Source organism: Trachemys scripta, chromosome 11 (genome assembly GCF_013100865.1).
Source record: "Trachemys scripta elegans isolate TJP31775 chromosome 11, CAS_Tse_1.0, whole genome shotgun sequence".
Lineage (NCBI taxonomy): Eukaryota > Metazoa > Chordata > Testudines > Emydidae > Trachemys > Trachemys scripta.
The window spans coordinates 12,151,571-12,177,683 of record NC_048308.1 but is presented as its reverse complement, the minus strand read 5'-3'; the positions used below and the strand labels follow the sequence as shown (position 1 = coordinate 12,177,683).

Genomic DNA, 26,113 nt, shown 5'->3' with positions numbered 1-26,113 from the left:
ATGCTCTCAAAAAAACCCAACCACCAATTAGTTTGATTCTTATTTTCAGCTCAACTATTTTATCCCTTCCTAATTGGGACCAAGAGGACTCAGTTGGCAAGATACTATTCTTAAAATCAGAATTTTGGACCAGAAGGTCAGGTGGTATATATGTGTAGCCAGCGCTTAATTTGTAATGAAAGAGGTGCCGGGGCTCAAGCAATTAGATGCCAGGGCTCAAGCAATTTTTTTACCTTCATAACTGATGTGGCAAGCCCAGAGGTGCCAGGGCTATGAACTGCCAAGCCCAGAGGTGCCAGGGCTATGAACTGCCAAGCCCAGAGGTGCCGGGGCTCAGCCCTGGCACAAATTAAGCACTATGTGTAGCGCCACTGAGGTCATGCTCTGTATAAGCTCATTGATTTCAGTAATATGCTATAAGGCAGAATTTGTAAAGACTTTCCCCTGCCTTCACTTGGAAGACCAGAGAGGCAGATCTCACAAGTATAGACACAACAGTCTAAATGTTGAAGGCTTTTTTTTTTTTTTTTTAATTTGGAGGAACGGGGAGCTAGTATGGGAACTTGTCAGAATGAGTCTCTGCTTCTACCAGTTCAAGTGATCATATTAACCCAGACAATACAATTGCGTTGTTTTCTGATAACTGCATTGTTAGAACAGTTGAAGGGAAGAAAACTATTCCCATTTATTCTGATGCCATTGAAACCTAGCTAGACAATGGATACATAGTAGGAAAGAAACAACAGCTGGACCAAGCCCTAGCCTTCCCAGCACATTTAATCTACAACTGGGAGATTTTAAAGACAGACAAGTTTTAAAGGTTGAAACAAAGGGTTAAACAACTAATTCTACATCTTTAACTAATATGGTGCTTTAGAATATATTGTACAACCTTCATCCTGCAAAGCAGAATCATATCTACAGTCCAGCCTTCAACAGAAAAAGAAATATGAAACATTTTATAATCATGAGCCCAACCCAGCCACAATGGAGTGGAAGGAAGCCATGTTACAGGAAGAAGGAATTACCGAGTGTATCAAGGTGTCAGAAGTGCCAGGCACCCAGCTGAGGCAGGAGCAGAGTCTAGTTAGCATAGAAACAGGCACTGAAGCAGGGGTGAGGACTAGCTGGAGCAAGAGCAGTCTGTCAGAATGTCGGGGTTCAGACCAGCCAGGAACAGATGCTGGCTTTCTCCCTGACCAATTGTGCTGGTAGGCAACTAGTGAGCTTCGCTGGACCGCCTTAGAACTCAGAGTGCCACAGCCCCGATGGGCTGCTGCTTTAACAGTCCTGCTTATAAGCCTGGGCCCCACAGCCATTCAGCGCATACCATACCCTTTAGTTCTAGCATTTGGCTTCTGTGTCTCCAGTAGTGACCCTCCACCCACCTGGGACCCAGCTCTTAGTGGTAAGATGAACTCTCGCCCTCACCATTAGGTCTGACCGCCCACGGCTTGGTCGGCAACACAGAACTACAAGGCAATGGGAATGATCCCAGCCAGATAGTGACACTGAGCAGACTGGAGAGACTATGTCCCTTAGGGGCCTATATACCTGCCTTGGTCCTCACCTGTGGATTGGCTGAACCCTGGTTGAATGTCCTGGGTCTTATCACAAGATCTGCAGGTAATTGCCTCTGATGACTCATCACACTCTCTGGCTAAGGGATGACTGATTAGGTTTAAGCAAGCTCAGTTTCAGAGGTAACTCAAGGCTGACTCATCACACAAGGTGAATCATCATCATCGTCTCCTTTTTCCAGCGCCAAGGTTGGGTAGGGCTGAGGGTCTGAGAAGATTCCATCGATGTTTGGTTTGAGTTGCCATTTGAGCCTGTTGAGTAGTTGGCTGGGTGGTTTTATGCACTGTGTTATACCTCTCTCCTTGGATGTCCACAGCCTCTCACTGTGCACTCTTCTATAGAGAACAGTTTTAGTCAGTTGGTGTGTGGTCATTCTAGCAACATGGCTAATCCATTGTAATCGGTGCTCTTTAATGAATGTCGTCAAGCGCTACGGATGTCACCATTTCTTACTTTATCTAGCCTTGTCCCTCCTAGGATATGACCCAGGCACCTCATTTCAAATGTTTGCAGCTTTTGCTCCAGATGTTTTCTCAGTACCTTCAAGTAATGTAGGTACAATGAATGTTGTATATAATCTGGTTTTAGCTGTCATGGAACCAGAAAGGGGCGGGGAGGGGGGGCAGAGAGCAGAATCCTTGCAAAATAACCATAGTAGTAATACCGCTATACAGGATACAGACAAACAGATCTGCTGCAAGAACAGTTGACTGAGGGCCAAGTTCTGCTTTCGGATACATTCAGGAAGTTCCTGGTGCAGCCCATGGGAGTTGCCCATGTATATCTTAGGACAGAATTAGCCCTGGACTGCACTTTTCTAAATTACACTTGACTTCTGGATAGTCTGCCTCTTTTGCTCTTGAGGGCTGGGCTTCATCATCTGCATCACCTGGGTGGAACCACTTCCTCCGTTACTGGATGAAGAGCTGTGGTGCTGATTCAAGCGAATGTGTTGGCTTAAATGCCACTGCCTCCATTTTCTGTGAATTTCCAATTGAACCTAAGCAGTGAAGTCACAGAATATTTTGGTCAGCGAGTATGTGTAGAACCTTGCATTTTTACAGGGACTCAGCACAATGGGAAAAGGAGAGACAGTTCCCCTTATCCAAAGCTTATGTTTGTTCCACACAAGGTACTCTTTATTTAACCCCGAATTTAAGAATGGAGGTAGATACTGGATACTATTATTTTATTGTATTGCGGTTAGAGCTGGTTGGGAATTTTCTGAACAAAGGTTTTTTCTTCAGAAAAGAGTAAGGGTCTTTGACAAATTTCCCATTTTTTAATTTTTTTAAAGTTTCTAAATTATGAAAACACCCTGTTTTGACATTTTCAGAATGAAAAGTTCCCTTTTTGTGTTTGAAATGGCTTTTTTCATTTAGAAATGTAAGTTGATTTTATAATTTCTTTTTTTCAAGGTTGATATTTAAGGGAACCATTTTGATTGACTTGATCCAAAATTGTTTTTCAGATTTTCAATTAGTGAACATTTGAGATTTTGATTTTTTGGCTAGATTTGGGATGGGGAAAAGTTTTTGAAATCTCAAATTCTCTTGGGATGGGAAAATTGTTTCCGACTCTGCAGTAATTGAGGTAGCACTTAGGACCCATAGTCATGGACCAAGACCCCATTGTGCTAGGTGTTGTACAAACACAGAACAAAGAGTCCCTGCCTCAAAGATCTAAGATGACATAATTTATTTGGACTCTAATAAAACTTTTGATAAATTCTCTCACAAGAGGCAATTAAGAGAACTAAGCAGTCATGGGGTGACAGGTAAAGTATTGCTGTGTATTAGAACCTAGTTTAGATACAGACACCAAAGTGTAGGAATACATGGTCAGTTTTCAGTCTGGCCAATGATTAACAGGATGCTCTCATGTTCCCTCCCAGGCCTGGTGTTTAATAACCGGGGGAAAGGTTTGGGGGACGAAGAGGTGGCAAGGTTTGCAGATGGTACATACTTACATAGGTTACTCAAGTCTAAAGAAGACTGTGGAGAACTTCAGAGGAGAAGCTGGGCAAATGGGCAGCAGGCTGACAGATGAAGTATAAGGGAATTCACATGCGAAGAAATAATTTGAACTAATGCTCATTGCTGCAGTAAGCTTGAGTGGATGCATAACTTAATAGGAGCTGTGTATGCAGAAAACTCACCTCACCATTGAGAAAACAGTACAGCACAGCCACAATAAAGCCCTGTAAAATAACAGAACCATATCAATAACCAGATTTAGTATTTTGGGGGCAGTTTTTCCAGATTAGAATTGATTTAAAAATGTAAAAGCAGATCAAGTATCTTGCTTCTACTGCTGCAGCTGGGATATTAGAAAGGGAGGGAAATGTCCTTTCTTTGATTAAAAGATGATAGATGCCAAATATCACCTGGAATGATCCGAGTCCTAATTCAAAAACCAGCTGAATTTCCATCGTGCCGCTGTTCACGTCCTCAGGGAAAAAAGCAAAGATGATATAGTGAATTCCAAAAAGGGGGATGAGAAGGAGTGTTGATTTTGCAAGTCTCCTAGGAGTAGAAATAAACAGGAAGATGATATTGTAAACTGGGAGAAAAGGGAACTATTTAAAGGTGAGGTGTTTATATATATATAAATATATTAATTATATATATATATTAAATAGTAAAGAGATAACCTACTTGTATTGGTTGAAATCATTTCCCCTTCCTTCTGGCGATTTGAGCTTTCTCATTAAGATTCTTAAAATATTTACAAAAAGAATGAAATTAACCTGTAAGAACAACAAACATGGATGACAGACGTCAGACTATTGAAATCACTTATTAGCAGCACACTGCTGTGCCCTACACGGGACCTGCAGGCTGGCTTTACCCATCTGATTTATCTAACTACATTAATCTCTAGGTGCTCCTAGAGCAGTAGTTCCCAAACTGGGGTTTGTGAACCCCTGGGGGTTCACAAAATTTACAGGGTGTTCTTGGGAAAAAAATCCCTAATGGCGGACAGAGCTGTCCCTAGGAACCCCGGGTAGCATGAGGCCAGCAGCCTGGAGCCCCTGAGCTTCCAAGAGCTAAGCAGATCAAAGCAAGCCTATCACACTGAGGAGATTTAAACTTCAAGACTCCTTATAAGAAATGGAAAGGGAGGTGGATATTTTTTGCTGATTTTATAATTAAATAGGCAGCTAGTATTGTTTTTTAAATTATTATGAAGAACAAGCTTTGTTGTAACGTGCATTGTTTGCCTGGACTGCTCAAGACCTGAATGCTTGTGTAGGAGGAACTCTTTGAGTTGGCTTCTTAAATACCTTCATGCTGTTTCACATCTGATACTCCTTGATGAAACATAGGAGCCTTTTCTTATAACAGGCTTATGCAAAGTGATACAAGCTACGAAAGTGAGATCTTGGAAGAGTGTTGCCGTTTTCATAATGTAATAAAAATACTGTAATGATAAATAATAATTAATAATAGTGTGGAATAAGTATATGATAAGAACAAATGTTATATTTCCAAGATCACTGCTTTTATAATTTATACTCTGATAAAGGAGAAAATCCCTGGAAATATTTATTTTTAGAAGGGGGTTTGCGAAACTTGACAGTTTAGTGAAAGGGGTTCACAGGTTGTTAAAGTTTGGGAACCACTGTCCTAGAGGGTGACATTCACCTGTGTGCCACCTATGCATCACTTAAATCCTACTTAATCCCTATTTTGAAGACTTAAGCAGCACATAGGCCCTGTGCTGTCCCTCTGCCAAGGGGTTAATTTCATCCAGACACAACTAAATAGTGGACAGAATTCATTATTCAAACTTCAAGACAAATCACCAAAGAAAAGGGAGGTGATGCACTCTGGTAAAATGAATAGTTGCCACAATTTTCAAATATCTCCTGTTCAAAATTTGGCTTTTAGGGGGCCAGCTGATTGCCCCAGCTTGATTAGACACAAGTGAAGATGTTCAGAGGAAGCCATTAAAGTTATCCTTTGACAATCATTGTTACAGATACCATTTGTTTTGCATATCGGGGATCTTAGATACTGGATCCACATTAACTACAGGCAAAGCAGGCTTCATACTGATAACCATTGTAGGAATGCTTTCATTTTCCTCCACAAGGAGGAAAACCAACTAAAAATGCTGATCGGCTTCTTGGGCAGTGGGAAAGGGAAGCAATATCTTTCTCTGTTCATTTAGCCTGCAGACAAAGAGTAGAAATAATATGATATAGTGAGATACAGATTCAGTTCTCCTTTCTTGGTAAGAAGTAGTGTAAACCAGACTGGAGCATGGAGAAATAAAATTCAGCTTATCTATGTTTCACATCACCTCTCCCAACGTGGATACTCTGTGCTCCATCCACTACGCAGCTAGTGACCCATTAATTTACTCAGCTGCAGTGGCTTCCTTATCATGCCGCTGCACTGTCGCTTTTAACCCTTTCCTACACATACAGACAGTATTAAATGTAATGCCCTATATTAGGGGTCTCAGATTAATTTGAGGAAACATGAAGGAGAACCTTTTTGTGTTTTCCCCAGTGGACATTGCAGATTGGAATGCCCTTTTGTGTGCTGTAGATTTGTTAAATGAGTGATTCCTTATTTTTATCCATTAAAATGTTATTGCATTTCAGTGTATGTGAGCTATCTTCATAGCTGTGCTTTGTGCTGCTCTAGGAGAGACACCCCCTTCTGCCACAATACACAGTTAAGTTTGTCACTTTATTGCTGAATTTCCTGATCTGGCTGGAATTTAAATCTCACCCCATCTAGTCTGAATGTAGGTTGTTGCAGTCAATGCAAAGAAATGCTGTGGTCCTGCTAAGTTTTCTGATTGGCTTGCCCAGTTGTCCAGCCTTCCATTCAACTTTGTGGGGTCAAGAGAGTTGCCTGGGTGTGAATGAGGGCAGAATTTGGCCCGGGATTCATATTGAAAAGCTAAAACTGGTGGCTGTGTGGTCCAAAGCAAGTTGGTTTGCGCTTTGCTGAGCGAGGCAGTGTCGGAGCGTAGGCAAAACGACTGTTGTGCTGAAAGCTTCGGCCCTTTTGTTTCTCCTCCAGAGCCTCCCATGGAACAATGCAAAACAAGCTTCCACAAGCCAGTTGAAGTTCATGTGAAATCAGCAGGATGTGGAAACCTGATCCCCCTTAGGCTTTTGCTTCTTGGAAGGAAGCTCAGAGCTTTCTTTGTAAAGTTAGCCCTAAGGCATTAGTTACAGATGCTGACTCCTACTAAGCGAAAGTCACTGAGGTTGTATCACGCCAGTTAAGGCACATGTTTAAAATCTTTTGACAAACAGTTTTAAAACATGTCAAGTGGGTGATCTTTGATTTCACAACATTTGGAAATGCACTTTGCAAGCACTTGTTACAGAACAGACTTACAAAAATAGACAGGACTATAGGGCCTCTAATGATCCACCAGATAGCAGCATTGGTATTAATGTCCCAACACCTGTAATAATAATAAGAAAAAAAAAAAAGATGTACTTTTTAGATCCCCAAATGCCAACTGCTTTCACACCGGGTCTTAATTTCTTAGCTCTTCAAATAGGTATCTATTGCATTTTTCACAATATTAAATAATTTCCATTCAGGGCCTACTCCTGTGCCCACTGACATCAGTGGCAAAACTTCAATGAGGCTAGATTGCATCTGGACTAGCCAAATGACATATTGCCCTTAAAATGAAGTACAATCCTATTTATCCAAAAGCCTTGGGGAAAACACCTGAAGCCATCAAAGAAACGAGGTTTCATTGTTCTTACAAATCAGCTACAAAGTCGGGCTTTGAAATGGCTGTGCTCCAAGTCTGTTACTGGAGTGCAAAAAGAGAAGGCCAGGTGGCTTTAAAGGGGGCATCCACTAGGTTTGAAAAACTTGGCTGCCTTTGTAGACGAACCCCATTTAAAAAGAGTTTTAAATCATTTGGTGCATACTGAGTCCCTCAGTGCCATCTGGCAGAGGGCACATCATACAATAACTTCCATCAGGCCAGACATACTCATTGCCACAACACGCTTGGTCATCATCTGTTTCTAAAAGGTATCATGGAAGGTGTCATAGACAAACCAGTAACCCGCCGGTCATTAATATCATTGCACAATGTATGTACAGGGGGTTGTATAAAGAACTATGGAGGTGTGCTGGAAATATGGTCTTAAAAGGTGTTTTGCAAACAGTGCATAAGCCCAGCCTGTCCAAGACAAAGGAATGTTATTTCACCGTTTTCGTGTGTCTCCAATGTAATACCTCAAAGAACAATGAAAAGTACATCTGCATAGAAGGGAAACAAAGCCAGCAAGCTAAACAACCAGGCCGTGTGTGTTTGTGTGTGTGTGTGTGTCTGTGGATACCGCTTAATGATCACAACGGGAGATGGAACTGGAACCCCAGTAGCTCTTCTTGGATCTTGAAACAGAGACAACAGGCTCTGTGTAGCAAGGCAGTGGGCTACCCCACAGCTCCGCTGAGGGCCGAACCGCCCCTAACTCCAACGTGGGCGGAGCCACCGGGTCCAGCGCCCGCCCCTCCGAGGTCACGGCCCCGACCCGGAAGTGTAAAAGCCCGCCTGCAGAGCTCAGTGGAGCCCAGGCCGGCGGAGAGAGCAGACGTCCGTGGCCGAGCTCCCGCTTGGGAAACAGCCGCAGGCCGCAAGCGGCCTGCTGACTCACCGGGCCGGTCAAGCCTACCTCTCGCCAGCTATCCCAAGGAGGACTGGCTAACCTGCCCCATGCCAGCTACCCCGAGGAGGAGCTCATGCTGGTGGAGAGCACCGACGACACTAAGACGGCCCAGGTACCGTACGAGGGGGAGTGTGGAAGTAGCCCGGGGGCAGCCGACCCCAGTCTGGCTGCTGCACTGCCAGAACCGATGTCAGTGTGTGCCAGGATCCCCACTGACAGCAGCGAGTTTCCGTCACTGCTAGGGCCCCAGGCTGGGACGCAGTGGAGTGGGAGGGCCTGCGTCCCCCCTGCCACCCACTCCTTGGGTGGCAGACTCCCCCCTTTTTCCCTGGCCTAGAGAGGCTGGGGGCTGCTACAAACCCCGACCCAGCCCCTGCTTAAGGGCTGGGCCTCTGACTATTTGCTTGCTGCCCCGCCCTGACCTAGGGCCTGGGCTGCTACAAACCCCGACCCAGCCCCTGCTTAAGGGCCTGGGTATTTGCTTGACTCTTGGATTGTTGCCCCGCCCTGACCTAGGGCCTGGGCTGCTTCAAACTCTGACCCAGCCCCTGCTTAAGGACCTGGGTATTTGCCTGACTGTGTGAGTACTGCCCCACCCTGATTGGGGGCTCGGGGCTCTTTCCTGACTGTAGCTAGGTGGTGGGCTACCCCACAGCCCCGCTGAGGGCCGAACTGCGGCCCAAAACTACTACACGCTGGGAAATATAAGCAGAAGAAGAGCCTTTTTGGCATCCATCACCTAGGGGACAAAGGGGAAGCAGCACCCTTTGAGCTCATCAAATGTGGATCTTCTTGGCCTAAAAACCAAGAGCAGCTGCAACAGACTATAGGTGAGAAAACCTGCTTAGGCAAAGATTGTAACTTGCTGAGGTTTTAGTCACTAGAAAGCATATTTGGTTTTCTTGCACTTGTTACCATACCCGTATCTTCTAGTCCTACTTATTGTCACTTAAATATCTGTTCTTTGTCAATACGCTTATTCTCGTTTTAGTACAACTCCATCTCAGTGCTGTGTATTAAAAGAAAGGGTGAAGTCCTCAGCTAAACTACCAGGCTGGTGTGCAGGGGTGTTGGAACCACTAGTATAGTGGGAGTGTTGAGAGCCATTGAACCAAGCTGTAAACCCTGTATACAGTAAAAGCTGTTTTATCTGGCGTGTTGGGGGAATAAGGGTTGTCAATAAGTGAAAAATGCCAGTTAATTAAAAGGGAGGGAGTTTGGGTGTGGGAGGCGGTGCGGAGCTGGGGGATGGGATGCGGGAGGGGGTGCGGGGCGTGGGCTCTGGGAGGGAGTTTGGATGCAGGAGGGGATGTGGGGTTCTAGATCCGGAGGCTCCTCACGTCGGGTGGCTCCCCACAAGTGGTGACCTGTCCCGGCTGCTCCTAGGCAGATCAGGTGGCTCTGCGTGCTGCCTCTGCCCGCAGGTGCCGCCCCCGCAGCTCCCATTGGCCGCAGTTCCCAGCCAATGGGAGCTGCAGAATTAGCACTCGGGGCAGGGTGGGGGCAGCATGTAGAGCCGCCTGCCGTGCCTTCGCCTAGGAGCAGCCGGGACAGGTCGCCGCTTGCAGGGAGTCACCTGAGGTGAGCGGCCCCTGGATCCGGCACACCGCACCCCCTCCTGCACCCCAACCTGCTTCCCCAAGTCCCCTCCTGCATCCAAACTCCCTCCCAGAGCCCTGCCCCGCATCCCCTCCCACGCCCCAACTCCCTGCTGGCCCCGCGCCAACCAGACTATAAACCGGAATGTCACTGAAAATCAGAAATGCCAGTTTATAGAGCTTTCTGATTGGTGAAGTGCATAAAATAGCTTTTACTGTATAATGGAATCCACTTCAAGCCAGGGGGTACAGTAGCACCCCCATCACCTCTAGTTCCAATACCTATGCTGGTGTGTGCTCTGCCTCCTTGGAAACAGTGAACTTAACTTCTGTAAGGGTCCAGTGAGAGGGACTGGATGCTGCAGGGGGGATGGTTGTGGGCTGTTGGTGTCACCCTGCAGGGAGTAGTCAGGCCGTTGGAAGCCAAGATGAGGTCCCTGTGCGGTGAGCAGGCTGCTGGTGTCAGGGCTCTGAGCTAAGGCTGCACAGCACAGAAGTTCCCAGGGCTACAGGGCAAGAGGTGACAGAACCCCCTTACCAGTCTGGGTGAACCCCCTAACGTCACAATTCTCAATCAGGGTTTAAGTATCTGCACAGCCTTCAGGCGCTAACTGAACCTCAGCAAAGTGGAGTTTGATTCACTAGGGTTAAACAGTAATAACAGCTGACGAGGCTTTCAATGGGCAAATAATCGATGCAGCTGCCTCTTAGACGTTTATGTTGCATGTTCCCTTATTGAGTAAAACTTGTATTTAATTAAAATGGCTTACCCTGTATCTTCACATAGGTGCCTGGTGACGGACCATGCTATAACAAATATGGTTGGGATGCCTGTGATGGAAAATCCAGTTATTGTTCTATAAACCTCTCACAGATAAATCAACAATCACCCAACCATTATTTTGACTGAAAAGATAACCAAACAGTACCCCATCCCAGGGCGATGAAACACCAGAAGAACTTCCTTTCCGAGAAGAAAGAAACGACCAGAAGGGTGTGGAGATACAGTCCCTCCACAAGAAGCCAACTGTAGTTAGCCATGATGCAATACTGAAAGAAGATCATGACGAGTTTACACCCAATCTGAGGAAACAGAGAGAGTATCGTTAGCTTTTGTTGCATCTTCATCTATCTTCCTGCAGAGAGTCAGAAGGTAAACATGGATGCACAATCATTTTTGGTATCCAATATTGAAACAGATTGGTGGGCTCACTCCAGGTATTGACAGGAAAGGAAGGGGGGTCCAGTGGGTAGGAGACTTGAGAAAGATCGGTTCACTTCCTTACTCTGTCATAGACTTCCTGTGCTGGGCAAGTCACATTGTCTCTCTCTGTCCCCCATCTGTCAAACAGGGATAATAACCTCTCAGCAGTGTTGTGAGGCTAAATACATTAAAGACTGTGAGATTCTCAGGCTGTATCGTAATGGGGGCTGTATAAGTACCTAAGAGAGTTGCCAAATGCTGGTACTCACTGGTCCCTTAATTTGGCAACCTCAGTAGAGAGGCCAAGGATTGAATGGATCATGAATATGCAAGAGAGCAAAACCTTTTCCCCACCCTACTAGGTTGAAGCCATCCTCATAGCTGACAGGTGGTTAGAGCTCCGTGGGTTTGGTGTGGGGAGGCTGAACTGGGGAGTAGATGTAGCCTTGACTCTCTTTCCGTGGCCTCTACCCCCTTGGAAGGGGGAGGGAATAGTGCATCACTGCAGAGGAGGAAGCTTATGGCTTCGTGCCTCCTAAGACAGCCATGGATAAAGGTTTCTTGCCTATGCAGATGAGCTAAGGGCAGGCTCTGCATGTCGAATGAGTGCTCCCTTTTCCTCTTCCATGTGACCATCTCCCACCCAATCACACACAGAGAGGACAGAAAGCCTGTGACCCTCTGCAAGATTCAGCTCAGAGGGTGAAATCCTGGCTTCATCGAAATCAGTGGCAAAACTCCTATTGATTTCAATGAAGCCAGGATTTCCCAGAGTTCTCAGAGCACTTCCCCCATTCATTTGGATTCTTCCTTGGGAGGAGAGAATAAAACCAATGTCTAGCCCAAAGTTGTAAAAGATGGTGAGAATTTCAGCTTGACACAATTAACATGCACAATAAAGTGACAAGAGGGAGAGAGAGAGGTGCTTTTATATGATAAGACAACACTTTCTTCTCCAGTAACTCTCTATGTAAAGGAAAGACCAAGGAATCTTTCATGCATAAGCATTTCCTTACAAATTGCCTTGGTGAAATTCCAGTGGAAGGGTGGGGAACTGAAGATTCTGGAAGTCTGGGGGTTTACCGTATGTGCCCCACAGTAGTTAATGTCCTCAGAAGAAAACAAAACGGCGTCTTTGATTAAGTTTGACAAGGCTCGGAAAATGAAGGATGTAAACAGATGCATGTGGATGTAGTTCCTCGTACAACGGAGTCTTCTGTACCCAAAAGAGAGAAATCTCATGAAGTTATGTTTCTAGAAAGGGGATGGCTTATTGATCTAAGCAGGCTTCAAAGACCTAGGCTACCAGCAGGGCCGGCTCTAGGCACCAGCAAACCAAGCACGTGCTTGGGGCAGCACATTTTCAGAGGCAGCATTCCGGCCATCATTTTTTTTAGCTTAAGGTGGCAAAAGCCTAGAGCCAGCCCTGCCATCAGTAGCGCGGGGGCGCCCTGGGACCGCTGTGGGGGAGCGGCACCCATGTCGGGGAGCGGCACCCACACCTTGTGACTGGGTTGAGCGGGCTCCAAGCGTGGGACACTCGGGCTGGGGACCGCCGTGCGGGGCGCATGGAGCTGCCTGCAGGTGCCGCAGGGCGGACGCCCCCCAGCACCGCAGCTGGGGCTGGGCGAAGCAGCCCGAGCCACCCAGGGACTGCGGCGGGGCGACCAGGAGCAGCAGCAGCAGCGGGGCCATAGTGGGAACCGGTGCCCGGGGCGCTGCCGTGTGGGGCCTGCGTCCCACTCTCCAGGGCTCCGCTCCCTCTGGGGCTACCCTGCGCCAGCTCCTCAGTCCCTTGCTGGGGCAGCCCCCAGCTCTGCCCTGCTGGGTCCCGGCCGGTCCTGGAGGCAGGAGCCCTGGCTGGAGGGACCCTGGGCTGAGGCACGGCCCGGCCCGGGACCCCCGCTGCTTACCCCAACCCTGCCAGCGCTGGACCGGCTGGAGGTGAGGGGGGGAGCGACGGAGTCAGCACTGGTGGGGGGGAGCCCAGGGCTGGGGAGGCAGGGGTCTGTGTGGGGGAGCCCAAGGCTAGGGTGGGGGGCAGCCAAAAATCTTTTTGCTTGGGGCGGCAAAAAACCTAGAGCCGGCCCTGGCTACCAGGGCCTACAGATTCAAAGCCTAGGAGAATCAACTCAGCCCTTTGTCCTTCAAAGGGACATCAGTGTTAATTCCATGCAATTTACCCACCCCAAGGGTTTCCTTTCGAGAAAATCTGAAAAAACAAAATCATGTCTGCTCTTACAGGGATGATATCAGGACATAGCCATAAAAGTTGAGGGTAATATCTGTAATAGCTCTGGCCAAAATTTCCCCTCCCCGCACATCCTGAACTGTGATGTGCGCCAAGCTGCTGCCCCCCACCCAAAGCTGGTTGCACATCAGTGGTGCTGTCTAGATTCTGGACTTGTACCCACAAACCCACTACGTGCTGAATCCCCCAGCAGCCAATTGGAAATCTGTGCCTGGAGGCTTAGGACGGACTATAGTTTGCAAAGCATTTTGGGTTCCGAAGGCACTTTACTGATACATTATTTATGATAAATGAAGTTTATTTGGTTGAGTAAACAACAAAATCAAGCCTCCGGTGTACATAAATTATACATGCCCGGGGCTCAAATTTGTACTCTGTCACGCTTGTATAAATCTGAAATACTGTACTGCAGCCAATGCAGTTACTCCAGATTTAGGCCCCAAAAATGCATTTAAAAAAGGAAATTTAGGCTGAATAGCAAAGAAAAAATTTCCTGTGGGGAAAACTATTAAAATATGTACTAGTCTCGTAAGGGAAGTATATGGTGGCAGCGCCAACCTTGGAAACCAGCCTGGCAAAAGCACAGAAAAAACATGCTATGGGGAAGAATCCTGCACTAACAGGAGATGGACTAGTGACCCCGAGTGCATTTCCAGCTCCGATTTCTATAACAATTTTGAAAATGTCACCATTTAAATTCATCTGAAAGCAAACAAAGGAATGTGGGGCTTCTATGGATTAATCAGCAGTTCCGAACAAATGCAAACAAACAGCATAGAACTTCCCCTCACCTAAATGAGGCCAGGATTCCTAAGGCTACCGTCAGAGTCCCAAGGGAAGTACTATATCCAACTGTGTACATGGTCTTCAGCTTCATGAAGTAGATGCGCTGTAAAGAGACATACATTTGAATCTTTGCTTTAAGTTTTAAATATCTCCTGGAAATCAGCCCATTTTGACGTGTTACGAAACGAGCATCCACTTTCTTTCTTTGTATTGTTTCACATCTATATTTTTTTCATAAACACAGGTATTCTACTTTGGGGAAGGAGTGCGGTGTGCAAACTGGAGGATCTTCTGGGATGGACGGACAGACAGACAGACAGACACATACACACAGACCCCCGCCACCTGACTCCCAATCTCACACTTGAACTGCAAACACCATCCTTTCTCTCTGCTACTAGTTTGGAATATCTCTCCCCTGAGACCATTGTTTCATGAAGCAACAAACTGTAACTTACAAACAATAAATCAGACTCACTCTCTCCTCATTGGCAGTGTCGTTCACGTCATAGCCACAAGCAACATCAGGTCTTGGGAATGTCTCTGACCACCCTTCACTGGTGCAGTTTCGATGCACAAAACCTGTATTGTGGCAGCAGTAACAAAGCAAGGTGTAATGCCTCCCAACTGTACCAGGATGACTATTCCACCTGCTGATCAGTAACGAGCAAATGGCAGTGTTCCAACAGCATGCAGAATAGTTCCCTTCTCAGAGTGCAGACAGCATAATACAGGTGAAATGCAGCTATCGGTGTGAGCATCTTTTTGATGTAGCTAGTAGCTGAACAGAAGCCAAATGAATCACCTAAGTGTCTAGAAGGGCTAGGAGCCTCATCCAAAGCCCAGTGAAGTCAATGGAAAACTCCATTGGCCACAATGAGCTTTGGATCAGGCCTACAATCCTGGATTAATGAAGTTAATGGGAGTTATGCTATTGGCTTCAGTGGGAGCTAGACCAGACCCTACAGCCCTATACTGTTTGGCTGTGGGCTATACATATGCTTCTCTGCATCTGTGTCGTCACAACAACTGAGATCAGCTGAGGTGTTTCAACTAACAGTCCCTAGTCTTGAACATCTGGGAGCTGGAGATGTGATTCTCAGCCATGGACATTGACTCTGGAGTTCAGGGACTGAGTCTGTTAACTTTTAGGGGCCCAGTGCAAAGCCCACCAATTCTTCAGTCTTTTTTCTCAGGGCGGGGAGGAAAGAGAATTACAGTGCATAGTGCATGCAGTTTATTGATGAGGCGGCGAGTTAATTATATTGATATTTGTCCAATGTATTGTGTGGTTCTTACGATATTGTTCACACATCCAGGGACAGTTGTGACGGGTGCATTTTATTAATTGAAACATAAATAAGCAAAGCTGTTCTGTACATCTGGTGTTTGCTGGTTTGTGTTCTGGGAACAGCAAATCGGTGACTCATTGCACCACAGATTCATGCCCTGGAGAAGTTTGATATTTTCCTGAAGATCCCTAGCTCAAAGGTCTGATTGTTTATCTCTGTCTGATGAGAGGACAAGATGTTTGATTTGCAGCAGTGAATACTGTTGCCCCTTTTTGACTTGAGAGGCTAGTTATATTTTGGGGCCCTCGGGATGCTCCAATTGGAACTAGAAACTGATAGATTCTGGTATTTTTCCCTTGTTTAGCCACAAGGAGAGCATGAAGTCCTGCTCCTCTGAACACAGGAGGAACCAGAACCAAGAGGAGCAGTCTCCTAGCTCACAGCCCCAAGCCTCTGTAGCTAACAGACCCAAAAGCTTGCTCTCTCTCTCTCCCCAGCCCCTTTCAGGGTCACACTGCACTCACAGGCTAGCCTGCTGCCTGACTCTGGCTTTCTCACACACAGGGCCGACTCTACCATTTTTGCTGCCCCAAGCAACAAAAAAAGCTGCTCAGACTGCCACCCGAAATGCCGGAGCAAAAGAAAAACAAAAAAACACCCGGTCAGTACCACCCCAAGAATGGACGGAATGCCACCCCTTAGCATGTGCTGCCCCAGGCACGTGCTTCCTCCGCTGGTGCCTGGAGCCGGCCCAACACACACACACACATACACACACACACCCCTCTGCCTCTCTGTTCTTTGTCTTGTCTCAGTTTCCATATGTGCTCTCACACACCCCAGGCACGTGCTTCCTCCGCTGGTGCCTGGAGCCGGCCCAACACACACACACACATACACACACACACCCCTCTGCCTCTCTGGTCTTTATCTATTCTCAGTTTCCATATGTGCTCTCACACACCTGGTCACAATACCCAGAGGAACCCAACCCGTCACCCACCTGGCGGTAGTTTCTGGACAGATTCTCTTTTTTAGATTTTAGGTGTGACCCCTGAAGTGTTTCTTACAACTATCTTAAGTGAAGGGCGTGTTTACACATCAATCTGAAAAAGGTTTTAACTCAACCCATAACAAGGTTTCACCCAGCTCATAATAGTACGAATAGTGCCTCAGGTCTGAGGGCTCTGTTCAATCTGTACGAAATCACTGCTGTGATTCTGAGTGATGGCTCATCTCTTCTTTTAAAAACACAACTGTGAGTGTGTGTATTTGTGTATTTTTATGGATTTACAAGGAAAACACATCTGATTTGTGCGCATGTGTGCCAGCAGGAGGGGAGAGCTGAGTCCTGTGGAATTATAACATTGATACAAGTCCTTCTTACAGCAGTAAACCATATCTGTGGGTTTTCTACCTCGTGGAAAAAGAACACCACCTGCTTGACTGTACTACCAGTCTGTTGAGCAGCGGGCTTCCAGCAAGAACTCAGTTTACAATCTGAAGTGTGATGCATTCCTTGAAATTTACATACACAGGAATGTTCCTCAGTAGTTTTTCCCTAGTGAGCATGCATATGTATGGATTTTACATATGGTAAATCACAGTGGGCTGGGATTTGCAGCATAATCAGAAGCAATCTATATGTGGAATTTCTAGAGGACCAATCACACACTGAATTTGGTTAAGTGTATTGACGTCATAGTGCTCAAACTTGTATTAGGCACCTCATACTACAAGAAAAAAGTCCTGGTCTTGGCCTAGACAAGCTACAAGCTAACATCAGATTACCGGAGAAAAGTAACTGTGATTGGTTGCTGCTATGGCCATCTAACCCACATGGTGTGCTGAAGAGAAAGGTATTTTTGCCAAGAAATAAAGTCTGGGTAATAGCGATAGCCATGTGCAACTGTCAGCCAGGAGCTACCACTGTCCCATCTGCTGTAGAGCAGAGGTTCTCAAACTGTGGTCCGCGAGCTCCATTCAGGCGGTCCGCAGATAGTTCCCTGTAAGGTGCATGTCTGGGCGGCCGCACATGGCAGAATGAAGGGCCACCAGCCTAATTAGTGGAGCCGTGCAGGAATGGCTCCACTAACAAGGTGCCTGGACCCTGGAGAAGATGCACATGTAAGGTGGGAGGAGGCAGTGGCATGAGAAGAGGGGGTGGGGGGAATCTGGGACATGCAGGCCAGAGAAAAAGGTGACTTTCCCCACCTCCAGGGCTGCGGCTGCTAGGGAGAGACGGCCCTCCTTCCCAGCCCCAGCTCTGTGGCTGTTGTGGCAGGGGAGAGATGGCCCTACTTTCCAACCCCAGCTCGGGGGCTGCTGCAGTGGGGGAAAGAGAGAGAGAGACCCCCCTCCTTCCCTGCTCCAGCTCGGGAGCTGCTGCGGCGGGGGAGAGAGGGCACATCCACCGCATTAGAAAGGTAAGACTACTGATATTAAAATATGAGTTGTGTACTTTTATTTGTAGAACAAAAAAAATTAATTATTATTAAGGGTTTTTTATATATAGCGTTTTTATCCAAAGTGCATTACAATAGTTAGCTAACAGTACAAACAAAATTTGGAAAGATCATTAAGTGGTCCGCTGATACCCTCAGCAATTTTCAAGTGGTCCGCGAAAAAAAAGTTTGAGAACCATTGCTCTAGAGATATGGGGTAAAATACTGGCGATACTGAATCAAACTCCCAATGACTTCAGTATGGTCAGGATTCCATCGATGCCAACCACATCAGCAACCATTCTCAGGACAAACCCACTTGCTCTTCTCCATCTCTTGTTGTACTCTTCCAGTGCAGGGATATGACTCAGAAGGCCATACTCAGCTCCTCAATGACCACAGCTGGTTCCTGACAAGTTTTGTTTTCCTGGATGGTATCACATGGTTTCTATTTTTCCAGTGATTCTAAGTTAAGCTATCACATTTCTGCAGCAGGAGTGTCCGGCAAGATCCTTCCAATACTCAAGGGAGAGAAGGGAAAGCAACTAAGATGCACACCTTGTGAGATTTTTGCACTGGCTCATGCCTTGTGGCACCCCATTGGAGTCAGTAGTATTGTATGGAGAATAAATCAGCACAACATTTGGGCTGCTGCACCAGACAGGACAACTCCGATATACCGACAGCCCATCTACATTTTGTTCTGAATTTACTATGACCCTTGAAAAAAGACTGTCACTTAAAGATCGGGTGGAAAGAAAGATGCCTGACACAGGCTTTGAGCATCTCTTGACAATCCACATCTTCCCCATCGCCTCCCCACCCCATCCTTCCCTCTCAGCCTGCCTACAAAGTAGAGTGCACGTGTCCTTGACTGTAGAAGCAGACTGTGGTGTGTTTCTGTCAGACAGAGATAAGCAACATTAAGTTAAACCAAAATGCAGTGCTTAGAAGTACGCCTAGAAGTGGGCCTATAACTGACAAGAAAGGCTCTAAGTGTGTCAAAGAGGACAAGGCATGATAAAGGGGTGGGGGGCTGGGTGTGCACAAAAGTGCAGAGCTTTAGATGCTTAATCAAGGAGGAAATTTAATATTGATGTACATCAGTATGATTTTAATGATGCTATTTGTTTTTTAGGAAATATTTATATTTTGGGGAAATCATGACATGCTCTCTTTTATACTCTGCTGAAACTCCATCCTGAATGCGTGTGAGACTCAACATTCAGATCTGGATCTGACCTTCACTCATACGATATTTGGGTCCTGACCTTTGTTTCAGCTCATTACACAGGCAGGGATCAGCCAAGATGTTTGTGATGCAGATACAGATCTAGATCCCAGAGCTCCGGGATGTTTGGATCGAGGATTTGGTTCAGATCCATCAGTGTCCCTAACGTGGTTCTTTTGTATTTGTGGCTAGCAGTATTCTTTGTAGCTAAGTGGCTAAGAGAGCAAACTTTTGGGAGTTGTTTTTCTTGCAAATAAACAAATCTTGTGTATATTTGGTTTTTCCCTTAAAATTGCATAAGACAGGGCAGTAGGCAGTTTAAGAGTTTAAACGTATGAGTCACAAACAAGTCAGAGTATATGTAATAGAACTGAATGTAGCTACACTGGAAATAAACTGTTGTTGGTTTCAACCCAAGATGCTAAATGAATAGAGTTAAAAAAAATTTAATGCTAGTGGACATTGTCTTGTGATTCTGTTTTGAACCCACCCACTTTGATCATTGTTTATTATTAGTGACTCAGTACAATTCGGACACTCCTTATATTAAAGGCAAATTAAGTTTAGAATTGCTAGAGTTGTGGTTTCCCTTTCCTTCAGATAACAGAATGCACCCATGATTTCAGATAGTAACCTTTGGATGTTTGACCTCTGTTCCACTCCAATCACCATCCAACTTTGATATGTATGCTACTGTTTTCTACTGGACAGACTAAATATTGGACCTTCTCAAGTGTTAGCAGCTCCCTCTAGTGGCTGAATTAGTGGCTGTCCTTTTAGCATACAGAGGCTCCTGCTTTTCCAGCCAAAAATCATCGTGAGTAGAACTGGCTGGGAAATAGTTTTCCCATCCCATGAGAATATTCAACATTTCAAATGATTTCCCCGTTTGGAATCGGGATGAAAAGTTGATTTTTTTTCAAACTGAAAATAAAACAAAAAACAGTTTGGGTCAATTGAAACATTTTGTTTTGAAAATTTCAAACATTTTGTTCCGATTTCAACCTTTTTTCTTTTCTTTTTTAAATTAGGTATAAAATAAGTTATATTTTCAAATGATAAGTCTTTTGAAATGAAAAAACAAAACAAAAAATGTTCTTCATCCCTGTCTGGGCCTTCTGGATCACCACAATAAAAAGAGAGTAGTTCGTTTTATTTTTGTTTTTAGTCAATTTCATTTTCAAGCTCTCCTGCATTAGTACAATGATGAAAATATTCAGGCTGCAAACACCACAGAATTCTGGTCATTGGCCTTTAAAAAACATGGAAACATTTTTTCTTAGTTTAGGTTTTCTAAAAACGAAATCTGACCTGAAAGTGTCCCCTTGAAAGGATTTTCCTTTAAATTACTTTATTTTACCTTTTTTTCCAGTAAGCATTTGGAAGAATTCTGAACAACGAGCATTGACAGTCTGTCCAATTGAAGAAGAAGGCCAGCAGCTCGTGTTATCCCACATTCCAGCACATCTGCCTATGTTGTAAGAACAGAAGCAAAATTGACCATATTCCCTGGACAGTCACATCTTCAGAGAATAAAAACATTCAGTACTGTACTCTTAAAAGCAAGTCTGAAGGCTTTAATGCTTCCATTGAAGACAATGATGTCTTCATCCTCTAGCTACAGGTAGTTCCCTTAGCTCCCTTGGACTACTTGCTTCATCAGGATGAGGAAGAGCTGGGGCCTGATTCAAAAGCAGAGAGAAGTCAATTCCATTGATTTCAATGGGTTTTGGATTATGCTCTTGGCCCATACTCCTCTATCACAATAACGGTTTAATGAATTTTTTGGGTCACCTCAGCCTTTCTAAAACTGCCGTTTGGAAAGCATCTAGTCTTTTACTTACATACCACAATTCATTTGTATAAATACAAAAATACACACCTTGACTAATATGTTAAACAGCTACAAAATTATATTACAGAAAAAGCCAGAAGATACTGCATTGATGTCAGACTTGTACAAATGTAAATACTGATTACCATTTCAACACCTCATTCATTACAGCTGAGATTGTGTTAGAGTGAATAATGTTAATGTACAGCATTCTGGGCTCAGCTGTGGTTCTCGATTGCTTTCCTGCTGTAAGAGATCAAAACTAATTTAGCTATTCTAGAAAAGCAATTACTGTGATTATAAAGTAAACGAATTACACCAGCTAGTCACAAGTTAGGGGGAAAGAAAGATCATTATTCCCTCCCAAATACTAGTCAAATCTGACAGAGGGCTGACTAACAACATTATTTCTTGCACAAGCCATGCCTTTGAGACTGTACTGTTTGAACCTACTTTCCCACCAATTATTTCAATTTGAGGCCCTACCTTTATTGATTTGAGATCCCACTTGCAATGTATTTAGTGATGTAACTGTTGTGACTTTTTCTCTGTACTGCATCTTTAACTCACTAAGGTCTCTGCTCTCTGCAACGACTGGCAGACATTCTGACTGGAGACTGTTAGCAGAGAAGAACCCACCCCACACCCTTTGTGCTCTCTCTCTCTCTCTCTCTCTCTCTCTCTCACACACACACACACACACACACGGAGACTTTACTTTTGTTCTTTCTTGTTTTGATGCTCTCTTCATTTAAGTACAAGTCATTCAAATTAAAATGACCTGTTTTGCTATCTGTGTATGAAAAAAGTTACACTTGCCTTCACTCAGTTATATTCATTTTAGCCACCCTTCCCCCTCCCACCACCAATGTAACAGACTGAGAAACAAGGCAGCTGGCACGGTGCTGCATTTGCAGACTAAGGGCTCAATCCTGCAAGGTGCTGAACACCTTGTTGAACGGGGCTGGCTGGAAAACAAGAATTACATTTTATGAAAAATTTCCAGATTTCAAAATTTGTTTTTGTTTTGTGATGCAGAAGGAAAATGAGACTTTTGTAAAAAAACGTGAGAGAGAGAAAAGTGTGTGGCACTTTCTACACAGTGCTTAGTACCTCACAGGATCAGCCTCCATCAGACCAACACACATTTCTAAATTCCAGAAATGCTTTCGTCATTTTTCAATTGATTTCTTCCTGTATGACAGTGATCACATTTAGAAACAAGTAGCTTACTCACAGCCAATGGCTTTCAGCTCTGACAAATGCCTCCGCTTGAATGTTTATCTGACCTGGCAACTGTTTATTTCTAAGCAATATAATTTAACTACTGCAGTTCACTCAAACCATACATTAACCCCAGGGGTGTTTATGTTGAGATCTGCTGTGCTGTCTGGGTTTAAAAGCTCTGTGTCAACAGAGCTGATATAAAATCAGTGAAACAGACTGTTCTAACTCCCAAGTATCAGAGGGGTAGCCCTGTTAGTCTGTATCCACAAAAACAACAAGGAGTCCGGTGGCACCTTAAGAATGGGGTTTTTTACCCATGAAAGCTTATGCCCAAATAAATCTGTTAATCTTTAAGGTGCCACCAGACTCCTCATTGTTTTTGTTCTAACTCCTTCATTTCACAGAGAACAATAACAACTTTAACACCAGCAAGTCTGTAATATTGGGAGATGGGTTTCTCCAGGGACGATGCGGGGACAGAACAAACAAGTTTTTAGTTACTTTTGCCCTTGGACATATAAGGCCAGATTCTCATGTGGCACGAAGCTGTTGGAATCTAGATGTAACTGGCCAGCTGAGAAGTGCCTCCGAAAGGCGGTATCTCTCAGCTGCTGTAAAGCAGGCATACTGGCTTCTGTGGCAACTACCCATCCCGACCCCAGCGTAGGAGGCATGTCAGAGTGAGGGCAGAGCATCGCTGCATTCTGCTGATTTTCATCTGCTGTATGCTGTCTTTGGAACAATAGCCAGCTAACAAAAATTAGAGCAGCCCCATAACTGCTCTGAATTATGCCAGAGTGAACAAAGATCCCAGTTCCCTAATAATCTCCCTCCCCAGTCACTCTCCTGCACCAAGCACATTCCAAGCAAGAAAGAATCTCCCCCGCCTATAAACTGGAGTGTAAAAAAGAGTGTCATGGTAATTAAGGGTACGCCTACACTGGAGATGTAATTTCTAGCGTGGGTACGTACAGGTGCTAGCTTTGACCTAGCTAGTGTGCTAAAAATAGAAGTGTAGCTATGGTAACGAGAGCAATGGGATGGGTTAGCCGTCCCGAGTATAGCCCCACCTGGAAACACAGGTACTTACTTGGGCAGAGCCCCTCACCGCAGGCGCCACAGTGGCTGCACTTCTGTTTTTAGCATGCTACGTCCATCAAAGTTAGCACTTGTACGTCCACCCAGGGCCGGCTCCAGGCACCAGCAAACCAAGCAGGTGCTTGGGGCGGCACATTTTCACGGGCGGCATTCCGGCCACCCTTTTTTTTTTTTTTTTTTTGTGCTTGCGGCGGCAAAAACCTAGAGCCGGCCCTGGCGGCAGCAGCGCGTCCTGCACGGGGGGCACCCTGGGCCGCTGTGGTTCGCGTCGGGGAGCAGCACCCGCACCTTGTGGCTGGGCCAGGCAGGCTCCGAGTGCGGGACACTCAGGCTGGGAGCCGCCTTGTGGGGCGCACAGAGCCACCTGCAGGTGCTGCAGGGAGGCCGCCCCCCAGCGCTGCAGCCAGGGCTGGGCGAAGCGGCCTGAGCGACCCAGGGACTGCGGCAGGGTGGCCAGAAGCAGCAGCAGCAGCGGGGCCATAGAGGGCGGGGTGCTGCCATGCAGGGCCCACGTCCCGCTCTCTGGGGCTCCGCTCCCTCTGGGGCTTCCCTGCCCTCACTCCTCAGCCCCCTGCCGGGGAGATCCCCCGGCTCTGCCCTCCTGGGTCCCACCGGTCCTGGAGGCGGGATCCCTGGCTGGAGGGACCCTGGGCTGAGGTGCAGCCCGAGAGCCCCGCTGCTTACCCCGACCCTGCCAGCGCTGGACCGGCTGGAGGCGAGGGGGGAGCAGACTGAGTCAGCACTGGTGCGGGGGCGGCAGGGGGTGCGGGTGGGGGGGGAGTAGAGCCCAGGGTTGGGGCGGCAGGGGGTGCGAGTGGGAGAGGAGAGTCCAGGGCTGGGGCAGCAGGGTGGTGCAGGGGGAGCCCAGGGCTGGGGTGGGGGACAGCCAAAAACTTTTTGCTTGGGGTGGCAAAAAACCTAGAGCCGGCCCTGCGCCCACCCAAGCTAGAAGTTGCACCCCAGCTCCAGTGTAGACATACCCCACTGGTATTTGAGTGTAACATTCCTCCCTTAAACCATGGTGGGGAAATCCAAAGGGCTCCTTTTATTCACATAGTAATCTCCAGAGCACGGCCGTTCGTGTAGATGTTTTGTGCCTGATTCTGGCACAGCCCTAACATCACAGAAATTAGCAATGTGCAAAGCACAGTTAACTAATCCTGTTTGTTTGGGCTTTTTTAATGGATGTTAGTCATCAGAAGGAGAGCATGCCCCCGACAGAAGCTCTTTTCCTCCCAAACCCCCACTCCATGCCCAGCTACTCCCTCATTCACCAGGTAGAGCTTTTGCAGAGGGGTCCGGGGTAGGTATACAAGAGCAGGGGGAGGGGATGGGGGAGTCAGACCCTGCATAGCTGCCTTCCTCTTTCCTGCATGCTTACTCCTATTATGTCCACCACAGGCTGTCCAGGGGTTGGTTCCGCACTGCACCAGCCTGAGGATCACTGCACGTGTATTTCTCCGCACAGGTGTCAAGCATAAAATCATGCAGATAACAAAAGCATGAAGCCATTAGTGCTGGCAGGCTCCCACAACTTCAGCCTTTGCTGGATGTAATTTAAATTAACCTCACTGATATTAGAAGCAAAAGGCTGCAGCTCTATTTACATAAGACACCAAAGTAATAACAAACCATCATTAAAACACGAACAGGAGGCAGAAAATACTGCTCTTTAGTTCAACCACTCTTCTGAAGTCATTACCCAGGAAAAGGCATACAGCTACCCACACTCACTTGCCTGGGTTTTCTCTGCCACTCTAAAAGGGTGACTGATCAGTCCTATTGACTTATGGGAACTGCTTTATTCTGACTTTCATTTACAAAGTTACACCAAGGATTGAATGTGGCCCTTTGTTTTTAACTGATTTCTTCACAGTTGTTTTTCCAGTAGCAAATCCCATGGGATGATTTCAAGTAACAAATGGAAACAGGCCAAGGAGGCAGTTTTCAGATCTGGATCCAGGGTAGGTTTAGACTAGATTTTTGGATTCAAGTTGGAGACTAAATCAATATTAGGTTCTGGATTTAATGGAACCAAATCTCGCAAAGTATCCTCATAAGCTTTGGGCCCCAAATGCAAGACTTCCACCCTCTTGGGACAAACGCAAGGCAGGTTCTGAATAGCTCTAGAAATCAGGCCCTGAGCATCTCACTCATTGGGGCAACAAAAACGGAGGCACTCCATATTAGTGGTGCTTCTGAACATTTAGGTGTCTAAAAGTCTTTGGGGCTCTGTTTCCTTACCAATAAAATTATAATAATAGCACTTACCTACATGACAGGGGGTTGTGAGGCTTAACTCATGAATGTGTATGTATGGTGCTTTGAGATCCTCCGATGGATCAAAGCAGATGAGAGGATGGACTGTGAAAAGGCAATCCCTGCTTCTAACCACCGTCCTCTTCAATCGCTGGCAAATATGACCAGCCAAATATGAAACAAGTGACCTAATATTCAACTACAGGGAATGTCTTAGGGGAAAGGAAACCTATTGTGCTTCCATGAGACACAGCATGAGGGCTCTGAAAAATTAGATTGTGCCATAGAGTAAGTCCTCCGGGAAGCATAGAGATGCCACTCTTCTTGTACACCCTTTATGCATCCATTTCGTTTTCCTGTGAGGCACTGGGTGCTGGGTAATAGAAGCAACAAAGTAGCTGAGGGCAGGCTTGGTCACAGGCTGGGGCTGGAGAGTAGTAGTGGGTTTGTTACCCTGTACACAGTAACTACACATTTCTGTACACAGTTGCCTTCCTATCGAAGGGCTTCTCTTATGGCCTGTCTCCTTTTTAGTAAGATACCACTTGGACAAACCACAGTGGGGAGCAAGGCTGGGGCCATGATCAGATGTGTTCTAGGCAGCTGTTCATATCTACCAAGCAGATCTCTGCTGCACTGTA

At 46.1% G+C, this 26,113-nt stretch overlaps 1 protein-coding gene across 1 annotated transcript in view; it reads right to left on the bottom strand.

The window, feature by feature from the left end:
* Positions 1-410: 410 nt before the first annotated feature.
* The window catches only part of SCTR (secretin receptor), a 31,621-nt gene continuing 5,918 nt past the window's right edge, over positions 411-26,113 (bottom strand). Inside the window, exons 3-13 of the mRNA XM_034786525.1 lie at positions 20,415-20,525; positions 14,566-14,669; positions 14,093-14,190; positions 12,134-12,266; positions 10,776-10,929; positions 10,617-10,677; positions 6,948-7,017; positions 4,239-4,330; positions 3,968-4,106; positions 3,740-3,781; positions 411-2,581 (exon numbers count right to left, since the gene is read on the bottom strand). Of these exons, the coding sequence (XP_034642416.1) occupies positions 2,399-2,581; positions 3,740-3,781; positions 3,968-4,106; positions 4,239-4,330; positions 6,948-7,017; positions 10,617-10,677; positions 10,776-10,929; positions 12,134-12,266; positions 14,093-14,190; positions 14,566-14,669; positions 20,415-20,525 (1,187 nt within the window). The 3' untranslated portion in view covers positions 411-2,398. The remainder of the gene's footprint in view (positions 2,582-3,739; positions 3,782-3,967; positions 4,107-4,238; positions 4,331-6,947; positions 7,018-10,616; positions 10,678-10,775; positions 10,930-12,133; positions 12,267-14,092; positions 14,191-14,565; positions 14,670-20,414; positions 20,526-26,113) is intronic.